This window comes from Neofelis nebulosa, chromosome 4, assembly GCF_028018385.1.
Source record: "Neofelis nebulosa isolate mNeoNeb1 chromosome 4, mNeoNeb1.pri, whole genome shotgun sequence".
In the NCBI taxonomy this organism is placed as follows: Eukaryota; Metazoa; Chordata; class Mammalia; order Carnivora; family Felidae; genus Neofelis; species Neofelis nebulosa.
This window is the reverse complement of record NC_080785.1, coordinates 108,809,764-108,830,248: the sequence shown is the minus strand read 5'-3', so window position 1 is coordinate 108,830,248 and position 20,485 is coordinate 108,809,764. Positions and strand designations below refer to the sequence as shown.

At 46.2% G+C, this 20,485-nt stretch overlaps 1 protein-coding gene across 2 annotated transcripts; it reads right to left on the bottom strand.

Moving 5' to 3' along the window:
• Positions 1-3,462: 3,462 nt before the first annotated feature.
• On the bottom strand, positions 3,463-12,774 carry MRPS24 (mitochondrial ribosomal protein S24). Of its 2 annotated transcripts, none has more exons than XM_058725718.1 (4): positions 12,511-12,774; positions 12,362-12,460; positions 12,165-12,276; positions 3,463-3,903 (listed from the first exon to the last, which is right to left on the bottom strand). In XM_058725718.1, the coding sequence occupies exons 1-4, from the start codon at positions 12,547-12,549 to the stop codon at positions 3,620-3,622; spliced, it is 534 nt and encodes a 177-aa protein (XP_058581701.1). In that variant the 5' UTR covers positions 12,550-12,774; the 3' UTR covers positions 3,463-3,619. The 2 variants fall into 2 exon arrangements, with proteins under 2 accessions (XP_058581701.1, XP_058581702.1); XM_058725719.1 differs by having other exon boundaries at positions 12,362-12,430; positions 12,511-12,772.
• Positions 12,775-20,485: the final 7,711 nt, after the last annotated feature.

Here is a 20,485-nt window from a genome sequence, read left to right as displayed (position 1 = left end):
CCCCATCAAAACACCAAAGGCATTTTTCACAGAAATAGAAAAAACAGTCCTAAAATCTTTTTGAAATCAAAAAGACCCAGAATAACCAAAGCAATCTTGAGCAAAAAAGAACAGAGCCAGAGATACCACACTTCCTGGCTTCAAACTATACTACAAATCTTTACTAATAAAAACAGTATGTTACTGCATACACAGACAAAAATAGACACATAGACCGACGGAATGGAATAGAAAGCAAAGAACTGAACCCCTGCTTATACAGCCACAAAATATTCAACAAGAAAGCCAAGAACACACAATGGGTAAAGAACAGTTTTGTCAACAAATAAGGTGGGGTGGGGTGCCTGGGTGAGCGTCCAACTTCAGCTCAGGTCGTGATCTCACAGTCTGTGAGTTCAAGCCCCACGTCGGGCTCTGTGCTGACAGCTCAGAGCCTGGAGCCTGCTTCAGATTCTGTGTCTCCCTCTCTCTCTGCCCCTCCCCTGTTCATGCTCTGTCTCTCTCTGTCTCAAAAACATTTTTTAAAAAATTAAAAAACATTTAATTAAATAAAAACATTTTTTAAAAAATTAAAAAAATAATAAGGTAGGGAAAACTGGATGAGCACATTGAGAGCAATGAAATTGGACCCCTGTCTTACAGTTGAGTAGATTAAAGACTTGAACATAAGGACCTGGTACTATAAAGCTCCTAGAAGTAAATGTAGGGAAGAAGCTCCTTAACATTTGTTTTGGCAATGATTTCTTGACCATGACACCAAAAGCACAAAAGACAAAAGTGAAAATGAACAAATAGGGCTCCATGAAACTTAAAACCTTTTGTACAAAGAATCTACTAACAAAATGAAACAAACAATCCAAATTGGAAAATGGGTAGAACCAGACCCTTTTCCAAAAAACATATCCAAATAGCCAACAGGTGCGTGAAAAGATGCTCCACATCACTATCAGGGAAATGCAAATCAAAACCATAATGAGACATCACCACACACCTGTCAGAACACCTATTATCAAGAAGACAGGATATAAAAAATTGCTGACAAGGACATGGAGAAAAGGGACCTCTTTCACACTGCTGGTGTGCATGTTTCAACCACAGTGGAAAACAATATAAGGTTTATAAAAAAAATTAAAAGTAGACCTACCAATGATCCAGTGATTCCATGTCTGGGTATATACACAAAGGAAATAAAAACAGGATTTTGAAGAGAGATATGCACTCTCATATTTACTGCAGTATTTGTTCACAATAGCCAATATGGAAACAACCACCCTCCCATCAACAAATCAATGGATAAAGATGTGGTACACATGGAATATTATTCAGCAATGAGAAAAGAGGACATCCTGCCATTTGCAACAGCATGGATAGGCCTTGTGGAAATTACGCTAAATGAAATAATTCAGATGGACAAAGACAAATACTGTAGGATATCACTTATATGTGGAATCTAAAAAAGCCAAACTCACAAAACAGAGTGAAATGGTGGTTACCAGGGGCAGAGGAGGGAAGGGGACTGGGCAGTTTTTGTCTCAGGGTACAAATTTACAATGAAGATTAAATGAGCCCTAGAGATACAATGCACAATACAGTGAATATAGACAATGTTGTATTATAATCAACAAACTTACTAGGAATGTAGAACTTCATTATTCCAACAACTAAAAAGACAGAATAATTCTGTAATATGACAGAGCTAATTGTTGCAATCATGATATGTATCAAGATACATATGTACATTTAAGGTGTACATGTTAACTTGATACATTTAAGATGTACATGTTAAGTTGATACACCTTAAATTTATACAATATGTCAAATATATTTCAATTAAAAACTGGATCAGGGTCAAGATCTGGGTGAGTAATGGTGATTATCAAAGCAAGGCTGCACATCAGGGTCACAGTCTGGACCTGTGTCAGTTACGGATTTGAATAAGGTTCAGGGTCAAGGTCAGAGTTAGGTGAAGTTTCATGGTATGTGGGTTGATCAGGGTCATGAGGGTCAGGGACATGATCAAATCCAGCTGAGGTTCAGTCAGATCACTTTTAGGGTAAGGGTCAAAGTGTTATGGTGAGAATCAGGAGGATGGTGAGGGTCAAATTCACATGAAATCCAGGGTCATGGTCAGTGTCAGAGTGGAGGTCAGAAGGGTCAGAATCAGGTCAAGGTTGAGCTTTGTCAGCAGGGTGTGAAGGTATCTCAGGGCCTGAATGACAATCAGTCTTATCAATCAAAGGCTGTTGACTGTTAGAATCAGGGTTACAATCAGGGTTAAGAATAGGGTCAGATCTGTGCAAGGGAGAGTCTGGGTGATGGTTGACTTTCAAGGTGAAAGTCAGAGTCCACTTTATCACTGAAGGAAGATCAGGGATAGGGTCAAATTTAAATGACTTTCAGTTTTATGGTCAAGGTCATAAGAATCTGGATCAGGATTATGGTCAGAGTCAAAGCAAGCAACTCCTAACTTGGGAGTTACGATGAGGTCAGTCAGGGTCACGGTAAGGATCAGATAGCATTAGAATGATGTTTTCAGAAACTCAAACTGAGAGGGTTATATGAGGGACATGATCAAAGTCAGTGTCAGAGTCAGACATGATGCCAGGAGGATCCCACTGAGACCCTCAGGCAAGAGTGAAGTTGAGTGATGATCAAGTGGTAGGTAGGACTAGAGACAGCATTTCTGTTGGAGTGAGAGTAGAGCTTTAGGGTAGAATCAGAGGGTAATAAGTCAAGGTCAGAGTTGGGAGTAGGATATGTGAGGCTGAAGTTCAAGGTTAAGTGTATCAAGGTGAGGGTCAAGGTCAGGGTCAGAGCGAAATTGGTCAGCAATTCCTGCCCCACCACCCAGCACCACGTGCAGTTTTTGCAAATGCCACTTTCTGAAATGCTCTCTCCCACTGACCTATAGGTCTACCTCCCTCACCTGCTTGGAGTCATGCCCACCTCCACAGAGACACAAGTGCCATGGAGGCAGGGATCCTGGAACAGAATGTTTTGTTCACTGATGGATTCCGAGCACTCAGAAGAATCTGTGGCACAGAGTCACTGCTCTGTTGAAAGCTTGTGTAATAAACCAATGGGTACGCATTAGGGTGTTTCTAGGTGGCCGGGGGGGGGGGGGGGGGGAGGGAGGGGAGATCATCTGCAAATAAACTGTACCCAGTCGTTCTCTCTGTGGGAGAATTACAAGAAACTTTCATGGTCGACACATGTAGATATTGTTTAAAATTTTTTAAACTCAACATTATTTTATAATCACCAAAAACGGATCTTTCCATTTTGAGAGAAAACAAAGAACTTTCAGTAAAGTTCCTGATAAAGTGATTGGCACAAGATAATCATTGCATTGCAGCTGTTACCCAAACTTCGAACAACTGGTGGCCTGGCCTGTCTGGGAGCCTTGGACCACCCTCAAAAGGACTCTATTCCAGTTCTCTAAAGAGTAAAGACAAACCAAGAGGCAAGACAACATGGAAAGTCTATTTATTCAACAGCAGCTTTGAAAACGAATCCTCAGTTAACTGAAGGGATACATTTTCCCCATTCCCACTTCACCCCTTTCCCACACATTCCTGTCCTTGGCAGGCTCAAGCCTGATGCAAAAAAGGTGACTGTGCTAGATGTACTTGTACACAACCTTGGAGGGCACAGTTTGGAGGTGCAGACGGACAGGACATTTGTAAAAGTGGGAGAGCAGAGTTTCACTATAACCCACCAGGAAGTAGAACTTGTATGCAGGCAGCTGCCTCAGGACCAGGGCACAGATCTCCACCTGATTAGCCCGGCGCTTCAGGATAACCTGGTCAGCCAGACACCCTGGAAAAGTGCCCAGCATGAACTTTCGAAGGAAAACATCCTCCACCGTTCGCTCTGCAGCATGGTCCTCCCCATCCAGGTTACCTGAAGAGAGAAGGGCACCGTGAAGAATCAGCAAAAACCTCCGGAGGTAACATCCAAGAGCACTTGACAGTCAGTTCCACCCCCCACCCTGGCTTCTTCTCTTTTTTTCCATAAGTGAAATAAAAAGAGTACCACTTTAAAGTCCAAAGTACAGGGGGGCCAACATGGCAGAGAAGGGGACTCAAAGTTCCCTCGTCTCTCAAACAAAGCAGTGTTGAAGCCAAAGGACTTTGAACTCGAAGAGTCCGGAAGGCAAAGTGACAAAGTAGCTTCCAGGGACCCACTGGGACAACCTGACAGGCCATAGGTGCATGATTGTGAACTGGGAGAGAGAAAATGAACCGAGTGGAAGGATCCCCTTCTGCAGAGAGACAAAGGGAAGAGAAACAGAGGCTGGGGAAGCATAGGACTGTATTTGGACAAGAGAAAATGATAGACCAGGAGGAAGAGATCCACTTTCTAACTGCGGGGGCTTTCTCTGGGGGCTGGCTGCCCTGACCACGCACCTGGGGAGGAGGGGAGCCTGCCCCAGACTGGTGGCTAGGTCAGAGACAAAGTCTGCAGTAGGAGAAAGCGATCCCCTCCCTGGAGTGCTGTGGGAAGAAGACATACATCCGCTCAAAGCACAAAGACTGCCTGTGCCTGCCAGCCAGAGACCATATATCAGGCGGTGCCAAGTGGCACTCCCCCAGTACTGGGGTGCATGGAGCAGGAGTTTGAATCCCAGCCAAGCACCAGGGAGGCACAGGAGTCAGCGGAGCGGGGCAAACCACCTCTTTTGCACCCGTGGCACAGTGAGGACGGCTCGAACAGAGTGGTTTGGGACACCCAGTCTGTGGAGGAGAGACTGGGATGTCGCCATTTTTCTCCCCATCACCACCAAGGTGGGTCCTCAGGGATCGGACAGCGGGGGCCCCCAGTGGAGGCGGGACCCCCAGTGGAGGCGGGACCCACCTACACGAAACCACGCCCCTCTGTGCCGGGTAACTACGAATCTACTGGATACTGGAGAGGGCTTGATGCTGAAGACCAGACAGATAGCTGCTCCTCCAGACCTGTGCTGCTGCACTGCCTGGATTAATTCTCAGACAATTCTTATTATATAGATATGTTCTTCCTTTTTTCCTTCTCATATCTTCCCTCCTCCAATCGGGTTATTCTGGTTGTTGGTTTGTTTAAGCAGACACATTTAATCTATTCTGTTGATACATGTTCTACACCTCCTTTTTTTATTTTCCTTTCCCTCTCTCTGGATTAAGCCGTATAGTTTCTCTGTCTGGTCAATTTTTATTTTTTCTTTTTCCCTGTCCCTGTCATTTCTTTGTATGGGATAAGGCCTCTTCAATCAGCACCACCTCCACCCTGCTGTTTACTTGTAGCTGGTGTTTCCAGTTTTTTGTTTTTGGGGGTTTTTTTGTGTGTTTGTTTTTGTTTTCTGTTTGTTTTTTGTTTTCCTATTAAGGGCTACTTCAGCAAACAAATCAAAGCACACCTGATGGAGGGTCCAAAACATCATTATGAGTAGGGAGATAAGGTAACCAAAGTCACAACAACAGAGAGCAAGTAACACACTCCAAAAAACACCTCCTGAAGGGCCAGGCCCTGGACAGTGTATCACCCCTCTTTAATATAGTAGTGCTCACAGGTGCAGGACACATAAAAACGTTTTAAAACACATAAGGGACAGAAAACTAGCCAAAATGATGAAATGGAAGAATTCTCCTCAAAAGAAATTCCAGGAAGAAATGATAGCTAAAGAATTGATCAAAACAGATATAAACAACATAACTGAACAAGATAAAATAACAGTCATAAGATTAATCGCTGGGCTTGAAAAAAGCATACAAGACAGCAGAGAATCTATTGCTGCCAAGATCAAGGAACTAAAAAATAGTTATGATGAATTTAAAAAATGCAATAAATGAGGTGCAAAATAAACTAGAGGCAGTGACAGCAAGGACTGAAGAGGCAGAGGGGAGATTAAACGAAACAGAAGATAAAATTATGGAAAAGGATGAAACTGAGAAAAAGAAAGATAAAAAAATTCTGGATCACAAGGGGAGAATTACAGTACTAAGTGACTCAGTGAAACGAAACAATATCTGTATCATAGGAGGTCCAGAAGAAGAGAGAGAGAAAGGGACAGAAGCTGTATTTGATGAAATCATAGCTGAGAACTTCTCCCATCTGGGGAAGGAAACAGAATTGAAATCCAGGAGGCATCCGAATCACCCTTCGGACGTAACTTGAATAGATCTTCTGCACGACATATCATAGTGAAACTGGCAAAATACAAAGTTAAAGAGAGAATTCTGAAAGCAATCAGGGATAAACAGGCCTTAACCTACAAGGGTAGACACATAAGGGTAGTAGCAGGCCTATCTACTGAAACTTGGCAGGCCAGAATAGAGTATAGGAAATATTCAATGTGATGAACAGGAAAAATATGCAGCCAAGAATCCTTTATCCAGCAAGCCTGTCATTCAGAATAGGAGAGATAAAAGTCTTCCCAAATGAACAAAAACTGAAGGAATTCATCACCGCTAAACCAGCCGTACAAGAGATCCTAAGGGGGACACTGAGTGAAATGCTGCAAAGACCACAAAGGACCAGAGACATCACTACAAGCATGAAATCTACGGATAATACAAAAACTCTAAACCCATATCTTTCAATAATAACACTGAATGTAAATGAACTAAGTGCTCCAACCAAACGACATAGGGTATCAGAGTGGATAAAAAAAAGAAGACCCATCTATTTGCTGTTTACAAGAGACCCATTTTAGACCTGAGGACACCTTCAGATTGAAACTGAGGGGATGGAGAACTATCTATCATGCTACTGGAAGTCAAAAGAAAGCTGGAGTACCCATACTTCTATCAGACAAACTAGATTTTAAACTGAAGGCTGTAACAAGAGAGGAAAAAGGGAAGTATATAATAATTACAGGGTCTATCCATCAGGAAGAGCTAACAATTATAAATGTCTATGCACTGAATTCAGCAGCACCCAAATAGATAAAACAACTAATCACAAACATAAACAACCTTATTGATAAGAATGTGGTAACTGCAGGGGCTTTAACACTCCACTTACAACAATGGACAGGTCACCTAGACAGAAAATCAATAAAGAAACAATGGCCCTGAATGATACACTGGACCAGATGGACTTGACAGATACATTTAGAACTTTTCATCCTGCAGCAACAGAATATACATTCTTCTCGAGTGCACAGGGAACATTCTCCAAGATAGATCACATACTGGGTCACAAAACAGCCTTCAATAAATATGAAAGAATTGAGATCATACCATGCACACTTTCAGATCACAATGCCATGAAACTTGAAATTAATCACAAGGCAAAGTTTGAGAAACCTCCAAATGCATGGAGGTTAAAGAACATCCTACTAAAGAACGAATGGGTCAACCAGGCAATTAAAGAAGAAATTTAAAAATACATGGAAACAAATGAAAACAAAAACACAACAATCCAAACCCTTTGGGATGCATCAAAGGCAGCCCTAGGAGGAAAATACATTGCAATCCAGGCCTATCTCAAGAAACAAGAAAGATCCCAAACACAAAAATCTAACAGCACACCTAAAAGAACTAGAAGCAGAACAACAGAGAAACCCAAACCCAGCAGGGGAAGAGAAACAATAAAGATCAGAGCACAAATAAACAATATAGAGTAAAAAATATATATATATATCAATAGATCAATAGAACCAAGAGTTGGTTTTTTGAAAAAATAAACAAAATTGATAAACCCCTAGCCAGACTTCTCGAAAAGAGAGAGGATCCAAAGAGATAAAATCATGAATGAAAATGGATTTATCACAACCAATCACTCAGAAATAGAAGCAATTATCAGAGAACACTATGAAAAATTATATGCCAACAAACTGGACAACCTGGAAGAAATGGACAAATTCCTGGATACCCACAACTATCAAAACTCAAACAGAAAGAAACAGAAAATTTGAACAGACCCATAACTAGTGAAGAAATTCAATCAGTTATCAAAAATCTGCCAACAAATAAGGGTCCTAGACCACATGGCTTCCAACAGAATTCTACCAGACATTTAAAGCATAGTTAATACCTATCCTTCTCAAGATGTTCCAAAAAACAGAAACGGAAGGAAAACTTCCAGACTCATTCTATGAAGCCAGCATTACCTTGATTCCCAAACCAAAGACCCCACAAAAAAGGAGAATTACAGGCCAATATCCCTGATGAACATGGATGCAAAAATTCTCAATGAAATACTAGCAAATCAAATTCAACAACACATAAAACGAATTATTCACCATGATCAAATGGGATTCATTCCTGGGCTGCAGAACTGGTTCAACATTCGCAAATCAATGTGATACATCACATTAATAAAACAAAGGAGGAGAACCATATGATCCAGTCAATCGATGCAGAAAAAGCATTTGACAAAATACAGCATCCTTTCTAAATAAAAACCCGCAAGAAAGTCGGGATGGAAGGAACATACTTAAAGATCATAAGAGCCATAGATGAAAAGCCCATAGCTAACATCATCCTCAATGGGGAAAAACTGAGAGCTTTCCCCCTGAGGTCAGGAACACGACAGGGATGTCCACTCTCACTGCTGTTGTTTAACATAGTGTTGGAAGTGCTAGCATTAGCAATCAGACAACAAAATGAAACAAAAGGCACCAAAACTGGCAAAGAAGAAGTCAAACTTTCACTTTTCACAGATGATACGATTCCCTATACGGAAAACCCGAAAGACTCCACCAAAAGACTGCTAGAACTGATACATGAATTCAGCAAAGTCAGAGGGTACAAAATCAATGTACAGAAATCGGCTGCATTTTTATATACCAATAATGAAACAACAGAAAGAGAAAAAAACTGATCCCATTTACAACTGCACCAAGAACCATAAAATACCTAGGAATAAACCTAACCAAATATGTAAAAGCTCTATATGCTGAAAACTACAGAAAGCTTATGAAGAAAATTGAAGAAGACACAAAGAAATGGAAAACCATCCCATGCTCATGGATTGGAAGAATAAATATTGTTAAAAGGTCAATACTACCCAAAGCAATCTACACATTCAATGCAATCCCAATCAAAACTGCACCAGCATTCTTCTCAAAGCTAAAACAAACAATCCTAAAATTTGTATGGAACCACAAAAGACCCCAAATAGCCAAAGTTTATTAAAGAAGAAAACCAAAGCAGGAGGCATCACAATCCCAGACTTTAGCCTCTACTACAAAGTTGTAATCATGGTATTGGCACAAAAACAGACACATAGACCAATGGAATAGAATAGAGAACCCAGAATTGGACCCACAAACATATGGTCAACTAATCTTTGACAAAGCAGGAAAAAGCATCCAATGGAAAGAAGACAGTCTCTTCAGCAAATGGTGCTGGGAGAACTGGACAGCAACATGCAGAAGAATGAAACTAGACCACTTTCTTACACCATTCACAAAAATAAATTCAAAATGGATGAAAGACCTAAATGTGAGACAGGAAACCATCAAAACCCTAGAGCAGAAAGTAGGCAACAACCTCCTCAGCCACAGCAATTTCTTGCTCAACACATCTCCAAAGGCAAGGGAATTAAAAGCAAAAATGAACTATTGGGACCTCATCAAGATAAAAAGCTTCCTCACTGCAAAGGAAACAATCAACAAAACTCAAAGGCAACCGACGGAATGGGAAAAGATATTTGCAAATGACATATCGGATAAAGAGTTAGTATCCAAAATCTATAAAGAACTTACCAAACTCAGCACCCAAAAAAACAAATAACCCCATGAAGAAATGGGCAGAAGACATGAACATTTCTCCAAAGAAGACATCCAGATGGCCAACAGACACATGAAAAGATGCTTAACGCCACTCATCATCAGGGAAATACAAATCAAAGCCACACTGAGATACCACCTCACGCCAGTCAGAGTGGCTAAAATGAACAAATCAGGAGACTATAGAGGCTGGAGAGGATGTGGAGAAATGGGAACCTTCTTGCACTGTTGGTGGGAATGCAAACTGGTGCAGCCACTCTGGAAAACAGTGTGGAGGTTCCTCAAAAAATTAAAAATAGACCTACCCTACAACCCAGCAACAGCACTACTAGGAATTTACCCAAGGGATACGGGAGTGCTGATGCATAGGGGCACATGTACCCAATGTTTATAGCAGCACTTTCAACAATAGCCAAATTATGGAAAGAGCCTAAATGTCCATCAACTGACGAATGGATAAAGAAGATGTGGTTTAGGGGCGCCTGGGTGGCGCAGTCGGTTAAGCGTCCGACTTCAGCCAGGTCACGATCTCGCGGTCCGTGAGTTCGAGCCCCGCGTCGGGCTCTGGGCGATGGCTCGGAGCCTGGAGCCTGTTTCCGATTCTGTGTCTCCCTCTCTCTCTGCCCCTCCCCCGTTCATGCTCTGTCTCTCTCTGTCCCAAAAATAAATAAAAAACGTTGAAAAAAAAATTAAAAAAAAAAAAGAAGATGTGGTTTATATATATACAATGGAATACTACTTGGCAATGAGAAAAAATGAAATCATGCCATTTGCAGCAAAGTGGATGGAACTGGAGGGTATTATGCTGAGTGAAGTAAGTCAGTGAGAGAAGGACAGATATCACATGTTTTCACTGATATGTGGAACTTGAGAAACTTAACGGAAGACCAGAGGAGAAGGGAAGGGGGGAAAAAGTTACAGACAGGGAGGGAGGCAAACCACAAGAGACTCTTAAATACAGAGAACAAACAGGGTGGATGGGGGGGCTGGGGGGGGGGAATGGGTGATGGGCATTGAGGTGGGCACTTGTTGGGATGAGCACTGGGTGTTGTATGTAAGCCAATTTGACAGTAAATTATATTTAAAAAAAATTTTTTTTGGTTCAAAGTACATTATTTCATTAAATTCCTGAACAAATCCTGTGAAGTAGATATTATTGGTTATCCTTGTTTTACAAAATGGAAGAGCAAGGCCTTAACAGGGCACAAAACCCAGATGATCCTTTTTGTCTAGCCCTTTCACACTCTTTCTGGGCTCCTTATGGAAGCACTGGCCACCCTTTGGTCCCGAGAGATGAGGCCACCAGCTTCAGAGATAGGGGCCATGAGCTCTCTCACCAGCCAGGTATGCAGCCTCAACCAGTGGATTCTCAGTATAGCTCCAGCAACTCCTGCACATCTTAGAGCATCCACACCCATCCCCAGACCTTAGGACCAGAACCTGAACAGGGTGGAGGGCAGTCATGTGTATTTTAAGTAAGTTTTCTAGACAGATGGATCTCAACACATCCAAAAGCTGAGAACCCTCATAATGAAGAAAATACAGCTGATCCTAATCAGCTAATGGTTATATTCTATAAAATCACCATGAACAACGAAGTAGGGAACATTGAACCATCGCTCCTGGGGGAAATACAGGGTTACGTTTCTGTATGCCCTTGATTAAGATATTTTGGTCAACACATCAATACGTAACTTTGTTTCACATGTTTCTGTTTAAAGACACCTTGTTTAATACAAACGGCGATTGGGGCGCCTGGGTGGCACAGTCGGTTAAGCGTCCGACTTCAGCCAGGTCACGATCTCGCGGTCCGTGAGTTCGAGCCCCGCGTCAGGCTCTGGGCTGATGGCTCGGAGCCTGGAGCCTGTTTCCGATTCTGTGTCTCCCTCTCTCTCTGCCCCTCCCCCGTTCATGCTCTGTCTCTCTCTGTCCCAAAAATAAATTAAAAAAAAAAAAAATACAAACGGCGATTAACACTGAACTCTCTGCCAGCAGCATTGTAACTCAGCCTGAAGAAAGCCCACCCGACGCGCAGATTTTCTCTGCAATGTGCGTCACACCCTTCTTGTGCTTCACGGTTCAGCATCTGGGCTATTTTAAGGCGGTGCAATCACCGACGAAAAGCACAAAATCGTAAAAACGGAGGACTAGCAGATCTCAAAAAGAACACTTGTTTACAGCACGGACGCTGAAACAAGAAGGCAAAGCCTCGCTCAACCTCAGCGGAGAAGGAGTACGAGAGGTCGCTGCTCTGCCCCGTCTAAGAATGAGGGTGACAGCACACGCCGCACACAACTCACGAATATGAAATCTGGAAATAAAACCTGTGAAAAAGTAGGAGCTGAAAGAAGCCTCTTGAACGTGTTTATCTCACTCTGTGTCACAGGCCGCAGCCGAGAACTTCTCCTTCCCACAGCCCCCAGCACAGCGGCCCCCGCTGCCCCCTCACCTGTATGCAGCGACAGCCAGCCCTTGCGGTGGGCGATGTAGTGCGGAGCGTGCGCCTCCTCGTAAGTCACCGGCTTGTCCCCCTTGCCCACTCTGACTCGGGCCGCCCGGTTCTAGAAGCAGGGAGGGGCCGTGACACTGAGATCACCCACCGACCCAAGCCGCTGCCACACCGCCCACGCGCCCGGCCGTGCTCACCTTAGTGCAGACCGCGGACGTGTGCAGGGCGCACCAGGAGCACGGCAGCTCTCGGCTCCAAGACAGCACCTGTGAGATAAGGAGCACGTGACACGGAGACTAAGGCCCCGACCACGAACCGCAGGACCCCGCCAGCGTCGCTCACTCACCCGCAGCCTGAGCCCGCGGAAGCACATGGGCGCCGCCATCTTGGGCCAAGCGCAACGCGCCGGATGTACCACGGCGCCGGGAGGGGAAGACGGGGCGGGGCGAGTTCAGGGCAAAGGTCAACCCTCGGGAGGCTACGATGGCAGACGAGACCAAATCGGATCCCGCGCTTGTCCGGGTTCGACCCCGCGGAATTGCGGGGTCTCCCGATCGGGGCAAGAAGCTGTCTGCGGGGGTGGGGCCTTGCCTCCCGGCTGGGGCGGGGCTTGTCTTCGTGGGCAGGCCCGCTAGTGGGCAGGGTCTCTATGTCGGGGCGGGACCTCCCCTGCGGTGAGAGACCGCAGAGCCGCAGCAAGACGGGTGGGGCTTCTCAGTCGGAGCGGGTCAGCTCGCATGCTTGCTGCTTGTCCCGGGAGAGGCTGCCGAAGGTCTGGGTCTCTCGGCCAGGGCGGCCCCGCAGGCAGGTAGGCGAGGTCTCTCCAGCCCGGGCGCTGCCTGACTTCGGTGGCAGGTCGGCGGGCTCCTCCTCTGGGAGCGATGCTGGGAGGTGGACTTTCCCGCAACAAGCAGCCCAGGAACGCCTAGCCATGCACCTCTCCTCGGCCTGCCACGGTCGGCGTGTGCGCGGTGGTTCAGGTTCGGAACGTGGGTGGTGCGGAGGTGAGGTCTCGCCCTCCTGGAGCTCGCTCCGGCAGGGAAAGGGGCTCCGGGACAGCTTGGCGTTCGCCGGACCTGGACGTACCGCGCTCTCACCGGAGCCCTTGGGACTCGGATGTGAGCGGAGCTCGTCCCCAGATTCTAGAAATCAGGCTGCTGAGTTCTGCCTCCAAATAATATTATTTTAAAAGAAAAGGAAAGGGGCGCCTGGGTGGCTCATTTAAGCGTCTGACTTGAGCTCAGGTCATGATCTCGTGTTTCGTGGGTTCGAGCCCTGGGATCTGACAGCTCAGAGCCTGGAGCAGCTTCGGATTCTGTGTCTCCCTCTCTCTCTCTGCCCCTCCCCCGCTCACACTCGGTCTCCCTCAAAAACAAACAGTTTAAAAAGTTTTTTAATAAAAAAAATAAAAACCCTTTCTGGCTTGTATCCACAAAAAGAAGAAATACGTTTTGGTTAAAACTTAACCCAGTTCTTTGGGGGAATAGGTAGGGTTTCACATGGGCCCAAACCCTAGTGTCTGGTTCTTGGGGAAGGAAATGTGTAAGAAAAGGCTGGATAGTAAGGAAATTCATACTCAAACCAGAGCATTGTCGCTGTAATCGGGTATCCAGTAATTGTTATCAGAGGGGGAAAATAGCAACACTGGGTATCTTATTTCAGAACTCCTCACAGAAATGGAAAAGCCTGGGCTGGAGTCCAGCCCAGGTGTGGCAGTCTTTGTGGAACTGAGCCTCAGCTCCACAATCTAGAAGATGTGTTTTATTAGCACAACTACCTCATAGAGCTGTTAGGATAAATGATTGTTATTGATAGGCTGAATGATATGGAATTCCAACGTTTGGCCATTTTTGACCTACATCATTGACCCTAATGCTGCTTGTATACTCCTGTGGTTTCTCATGGTAGGGAGGACTGGATTGTCATCTACGTGGAGGGGAAATAGAGGCAAAAGTGGATGGTGAGTTACCCAAGATGACACAGGGGAGGGACAGAGGGACCAAGATATGTCTCTTGGCTTGCAGCCACTGTATTTTCCATAATAAAGATTTCTGTGACAACTAGAAGCTCAAAAACAATCTTCGTCAAGGGACAGCATCTCTCATGTCCAACTCACTAGAAATGTTTTATTTCTAAATTTTTAAACTGTGGCCCCCCAACTGCTCTGCATACTGGATAAGGAGATAGAAGAAGAATGATCTGTTCTCCAATCACAATACTTTCCAGATAAGAGAACGTTCAACTTTTCCCAAAGGACCTTTTTTTTAAGTAGGCTCCACGCCCAGCGTTGAGCCCAATGTGGGGCCTGAACTCACACCCCTGAGAACAAGACCTGAGCTGAGATCAAGAGTTGGATGCTTAGGGGCACCTGGGTGGCACAGTTGGGCATCTGACTTCAGCTTAGGTCAAGATCTCTCAGTTCAAGGGTCTGAGCCCCACATCAGGCTCTGTGCTGACAGCTCAGATCCTGGGGCCTGCTTCAGATTCTGTGTCTCCCTCTCTCTCTGCCCCTCCCCTGCTCATGCTCTATCTCTCAAAAATAAATAAACATTTAAAAAAAATTTTTTAAGAGTCAGATGCTTAATGGACTGAGCCATCCAGGCGCCCCCTCAAAGGACCCTTTTAAACTGACTTTTTTTTTCTTTTAAAGTTTCCATAAAGTTTGATAATTTCATAATTTGAAAAGTTTTAAATCTGCCCAACATGCTGAGGAATATGGGATCTGGTATGTGAATTATAGGCTCCTGGCTGTGCAACTTAGGCAAGTGACTTGACCTTTCCTGAGCTTCAGTTTCTCTCATCTATAAAATGGGCACAATGACAGTTGTGAAAATTACATTGTAAAATGCAACTAATAAATGTTTTTTAAAAAACAATAAAGCCAGGGTGCCTGGCTGGCTCAGCCTGTGGAGCATGCCACTCTTGATCTTGGGGTTGTGAGTTTGAGCCCATGTTGCGGGTAGAGTCCCTGACGTGTACATCTGCTTAGGGAGATGAACTTGATATGAAGGATTCAATAGGGCTCACAGGAACACCACGCTCCCCAGAGAAAGGAAGGCTGGTGTTCCAGAGAAGGTGATTTCTGAATTCTACTGGAGCAGCAGGCGGCAGTGCAGGGCTGCTGGGCAGAGGTGGCTCTGGTTCATTTCATCCTCAAGGCGTCAGGCAGTCACACCCTCAAATTTATGTTTCTCTTCATTCATGTCACTGTCCCTTAGGCCTTGTTTGAGGGTGGGTCTTGTGTGTTTGCATGATTAAAATAACTGAAAAAATTTACTTAAGCATTAGTATCAATTTTCACATTGTTTTAAATCGCCAGTGGAGGGGCGCCTGGGTGGCGCAGTCGGTTAAGCGTCCGACTTCAGCCAGGTCACGATCTCGCGGTCTGTGAGTTCGAGCCCCGCGTCAGGCTCTGGGCTGATGGCTCGGAGCCTGGAGCCTGTTTCCAATTCTGTGTGTCTCCCTCTCTCTCTGCCCCTTCCCCGTTCATGCTCTGTCTCTCTCTGTCCCAAAAATAAATAAAAAACGTTGAAAAATAAAAAAAATAAAAATAAATAAATAAATCGCCAGTGGAAAAAGCTTAATGGGTGTTTTAATTTTCCGTAATTGCCATTGGTTAGTGTTTTCATGTACTTTGCTTCTCCCAGAAACCCTGTAAAGGAGGCAATATTGTCCAGGTTTTGCAGAAAAGAAGATAGAGGTCAGAGAGTCACCTGAGGTCACAGAACCAGCCAATGGTAGTAAGCCTTCTTGTTCCAAAGTGTGTGATTATTCCTTATCTGGGGTTCTCCCCTCCCTGGGTGGGCATGAACATTCAGAACCATGTAGGATGGGGAAATGGCCTGGATTTCTGGAGGTGGGTGCAGAAGGCTCAGTGCTGGCCCTGGGGGACCTCCTGGAAATGCAGTAGCCACCGTTAGGAACAAGGGACCCACACAAAGGGCCCTCCTGGGTCCCCAGACCAGAATCCTGGGAAGATGAGGGTGTACACCTGTTTTTTCTCAGATGTGAGCCTCTTTGCTCTCCTATTGATAGTACCAGGAAGAGCTAGGGTCACCTGTATGCTTTCAAAGTGGTAGTGTCTACTTGTTTGAGTCTACTGGGACCCACAGCACAGGTACAGAACTGGGGTGGAGGGGGCCATCCCCAAGCTTTCCTGCTGCTTAGATGATTCTGATGTGCAGCCAGGGTCAAGTCCTAAGCTCCAAGTTTATGTGGGAGTCTCCCAGAACCTGATATGTAGAGATCCTTCTCGAGGACAGGGCTGTTTGGTGCTTCTCACACCCCTTTTCTACCACTGGATACAAGACCATGGCAGCACTCACTCTGAGGGGCCTGGCCTTAGCCCAGTCCTACCACTCTTAGGCCACAAGGCAGAGGAGGGGGGGCTGCAAGTCTCTAGACAGCCCAGTGGGCTCCAGCACAACTCACAGGTGCACCTGTATTCGAGGATAAAGTGCCGGCCAGGCTGCGGGACAACATTGGGTGAGACAGAGACTCTGGGCCCAGCTGGACTTACAGAAGGCAGTCCAGCCCGGAACGTGGTTTCATTTCCTGGAAGTCACCAGAATCTAGCCTCAAGGATGGATAATTTCCTGTTGGATGCAGGATTAGCCGAGACAACCCCATTCGTTTGGACTTATCCTAACTCAGAACTGCTGACGTTTTGCATTTTGTAAACCTCTGCTAAATCTGGTTCTTCATACTCCTGGTAATTCATCTCCTAGTGGCCAAACATTCACCAGAGGTTCTCAGCTCTATTGTGGAACTAAGCCGAACCGCCACTGACATCCAGTTACAGCAGAGTCTTGAATTGTCCTGTTTCTTGCACAGATAGCCAGAGGGGCTCTGATCTCAGTTCCCCCACCTCCGCTCTCCCTCTGCTGGGACCCAGGATGAAGGGGCAGGTTTGCTGGGTTAGTGATGTTCTGCTTTGGGGCGCTGAGGGAGGAGGTGTGGTCTCCTGCCAGCCGGGCCGGGTAGACGGGCCTCCTGTGTGCCAGCAGCTGGAGTTTTGCTCCCTGGTTCTCACACACCAGGCTAGATCTGGACACAAAAATGAGCAAGAGGCTCTGCCTCCCACAGGGACCCCAGACAAGAGGGCAGAAAAGCAGACAAGTAAAAGGAGAAAAGACAAGGATGAGGACAAGGCACCCCTTAGAGGGTGGGATGGAGGGGGAGCTGCCACCTGAGGCCATCCTGAGAGAGGTGACAGCCAGAGTCTGCCAGGAAAGGAACAGGTAAGAGCCCCTGGCAGACAACAGCATGAACAAAGCCATGGGGCACAGAGTGTGGGTTGGTGGGCAGGAGGCCGCCAAAGTCAGGATCAAGGTCACCTGGGTCTCTTCTGTGGTCCTGACTCCCCTGGGCCCATAAAGCTGCACTCTGGCGTAATTTGGATGAAGTCTTAGGAACTCAGGACAAGTTTATAGCCAAAATCATTTTTTTATTGACTGATTTAGAAAAAAAAAATAAAGTTTTGTTTTTTTTTTTTTTAACTGGGCTAATTACATCTGAGGAGCTGGAGAGAGCTGCCGTTATCAGGTTTACATTGGTGCAGATTTCTCAACACCAGCCCTCCTGTGTTTCAAGAAGTCTAAGATAATGTTGATTAGAAGACATTGCTTTAGGTACTATTAAGAAAGAGAAAGGGCTGGGGCACCCGGGTGGCTCAGTCGGTTGAGCGTCCGACTTCGGCTCAGGTCATGATCTCACAGCTCGTGAGTTTGAGCCCCATGTCAGGCTCTGTGCTGACACCTTGGAGCCTGGGGCCTGCTTCAGATTCTGTGTCTCCCTCTCTTTCTGCCCCACTCCCCACTCATGCCCTGTCTCTCTGTCTCTGTCTTAAAAATAAATAAAATAGAAAGGGCTGCAAAGTTTAAGATACCACTGATTACAAGATGTCCTGTTATAGGCACTTTCCTCTGCACAAGACTTGTGGGTGTGCAATGCCATGAGCACAGACTGGTTCCTCAAACACCAGGCTTGTGCACCCTCCCCAGAGCAGGTGCTAGTGGTGGCGGGGTAAGGCCTAGGGAAGTTGTAACTTTGCTCAAGGGCAACATAATTAGCAGGAAGCAATGGCCCAGGTGTCCCACAGTCTGAGAGCTCTTCCCTGGGAGAGGGGCAGGCTCTCTTGTGCCTGGTCGCAGACTCCCAGGCACATTTACTCCATCACTGACTAACAGGGTCCCCTGGGAGCTGCCTGTCCACCTTCTCTGAGTAGCTCTCCACCTCACCAAGCTTGGCTCCAAGGATATCAGTGCCCAGTAGCCCTGTGGCAAATCTCAGGGCCCCTCAGACGCTGATGTCTCCAGGAATGGGCAGGGCAAACTTAGACTTAGCATTCCAAGCCCCAGGTCACTAGGCAAGGCCTAAGTATTGTAAAAACTAGAATCACAAGAGCAGCTCTGACTTCAGTGTGTGAAGGAGAACCCCTCGTGGAATTGAACATCACCTAAAAAAGGATTAGGGGAGATTTCTGGGAAAATCACTTGGCTCCAGCACAACCTCTCCTGTCCCTGTACCTGAGAGGTGACAGTCTTCTGACATTGCCCAGGCAGCTGTGGTGGGGGTGGGTGCAGTTACTGAGTACACCCACCAGTGGGGTCCTGTCTGAGGCAACCTCGTGCTCAGATTCTGTTACACCCTGTCTTCAGACTGGTCTGTTTGCAAAAGTTTAAACACTTTTAGCAAGGGGGCACCTGGGTGACTCAGTGGACTGAACATCCAACTCTTGATTTCAGCTCAGGTCATAACCTCACAGTTTGTGAGCTCCAGCACCCCCCCCCCCCCCGCCCCGCATTGGGCTCCATGCTGACAGGGAGGAGCCTGCTTGGGATTCTCTCTCTCTTTCCCCTTCTCTCTCTCTCTGCTCCTCTCCTGCTTGTGTTCCCCCCCTCCTCTAAAATATAGAAAAATGAAAATAAACACTTGTAGCAAATGCTAGTTGCAATTTCACAGCATCTTAGGTCAGGGGGATATAATTTTCCTGATTACTAAGCAGTTATTAATCTACTTTGGATCCTGCATCCTTTTGAAAGTCTGTTGAACTCTTTCCCCAGAAAAAAAAGCACACACATAATTATCTGGAATTCAGTGATTAAATCTTTGGACAATGGAAAGACCCAACAAGGTTAAGAATCTTTGCTTAGTAGGAGCCACTAGGGATAACTTTCATTTCAGATTTCAGGAAGAGCTTGAATCAATTTTTAAGGGAAATGGTTGATATTCAAAAATTCTAAGCAAGGTTTCCAATGCCTGAACTTTGGACCCATGATGATCCTGACTGATATTCTTACTGTACTGGAGAAGCTACTGGCTAGTTCCCCAGCTTTACGGGAAGAAAGTAAGAAGAGGTTTTAGTATTTCCAGGTGAACCAACCCCGTACAATTTGTGTTAATGATCCTGAAGAGATGAGTTTCTAGAGCCTGAAGGTTAGAGGTTCTGAGTTTCAGAAGGGAAAAGGTTTTCCTAAATTTATAATGATATATATTTTTTAATGTTTTTATTTATTTTTGAGAGAGAGAGCAAGTGGGGGAGGGGCAGAGAAAGAGGGAGACACAGAACTCGAAGCAGGCTCCAGGCTCCAAGCTGTCAGCACAGAGCTCAACGGGGGGGGGAGGGGGGGGGCTTGAACTCATGAACCTTGAGACCATGACCTGAGCTGAAGTGGGACGTTTAACCGACTGAGCCCCCCAAGCGCCCCGGTTTTCCTAAATTTATTAGCAAGAGGTCAGGTTTTCAGCTTCCATCTGGTGCGTCCAGAGCCAGGCTCCCAGGACCCAGGCACAGCACTGAACATCAGGGGAGCAGCAGGCTGGGCGTCCTGGAAGTACAGAAAAGGGCTTTGGGAAAGCGGTCCGGTCCAGAGGGCGCCCCCTTGTGGAGTCTGGCAAAGGAGAACAGGGAACACACGGAGGAGCTCCTGGTCACCACCGGGGGCCCAGTTCTTCCCCAAAGTCACAACTTATGGAGGGGAGGAAGCCCCAGGGCCTAAGCAGCAGACCCCCAGAGCTGGTGAGGGAGCGGGGCTGGGTTCCAGGGATCCTGAGGTGCCCCGGCCTCAGGGAGGGCCAAGCCGGCAAGGATCAGGCTGAAGCATCCATGGTGGAGGGGCTCAAGGTGACGTCGGGGAGGGAGCCTGGCCCACAGACAGGAAGCGAGATGAAGGGCGGACGCCAGGGTCCGGCTTGGGTCAGCCTGGCAGCTGCAGGGGTCCCTTCAGGTCAGCCCCTCTCCCCACCCACGTGTGTGGGGTGGGGCTTCACTGCTCTAGGCCTCCCTTCGTAGCCTAGAAAGTGGGACCTTGATGGCCACA

Bases quoted from the DNA above. Each gene is read 5' to 3' on its own strand.
- MRPS24 (XM_058725718.1), bottom strand. From the start codon at position 12,549: ATGGCGGCGCCCATGTGCTTCCGCGGGCTCAGGCTGCGG. The intron at 12,277-12,361 runs GTGAGCACGGCC...CCCTGCTTCTAG, and splicing joins CGTCCGCGGTCTGCACTAAG to AACCGGGCGGCCCGAGTCAG. The intron at 3,904-12,164 runs GTGAGGGGGCAG...TTCTCTCTTCAG, and splicing joins CTGGCTGTCGCTGCATACAG to GTAACCTGGATGGGGAGGAC.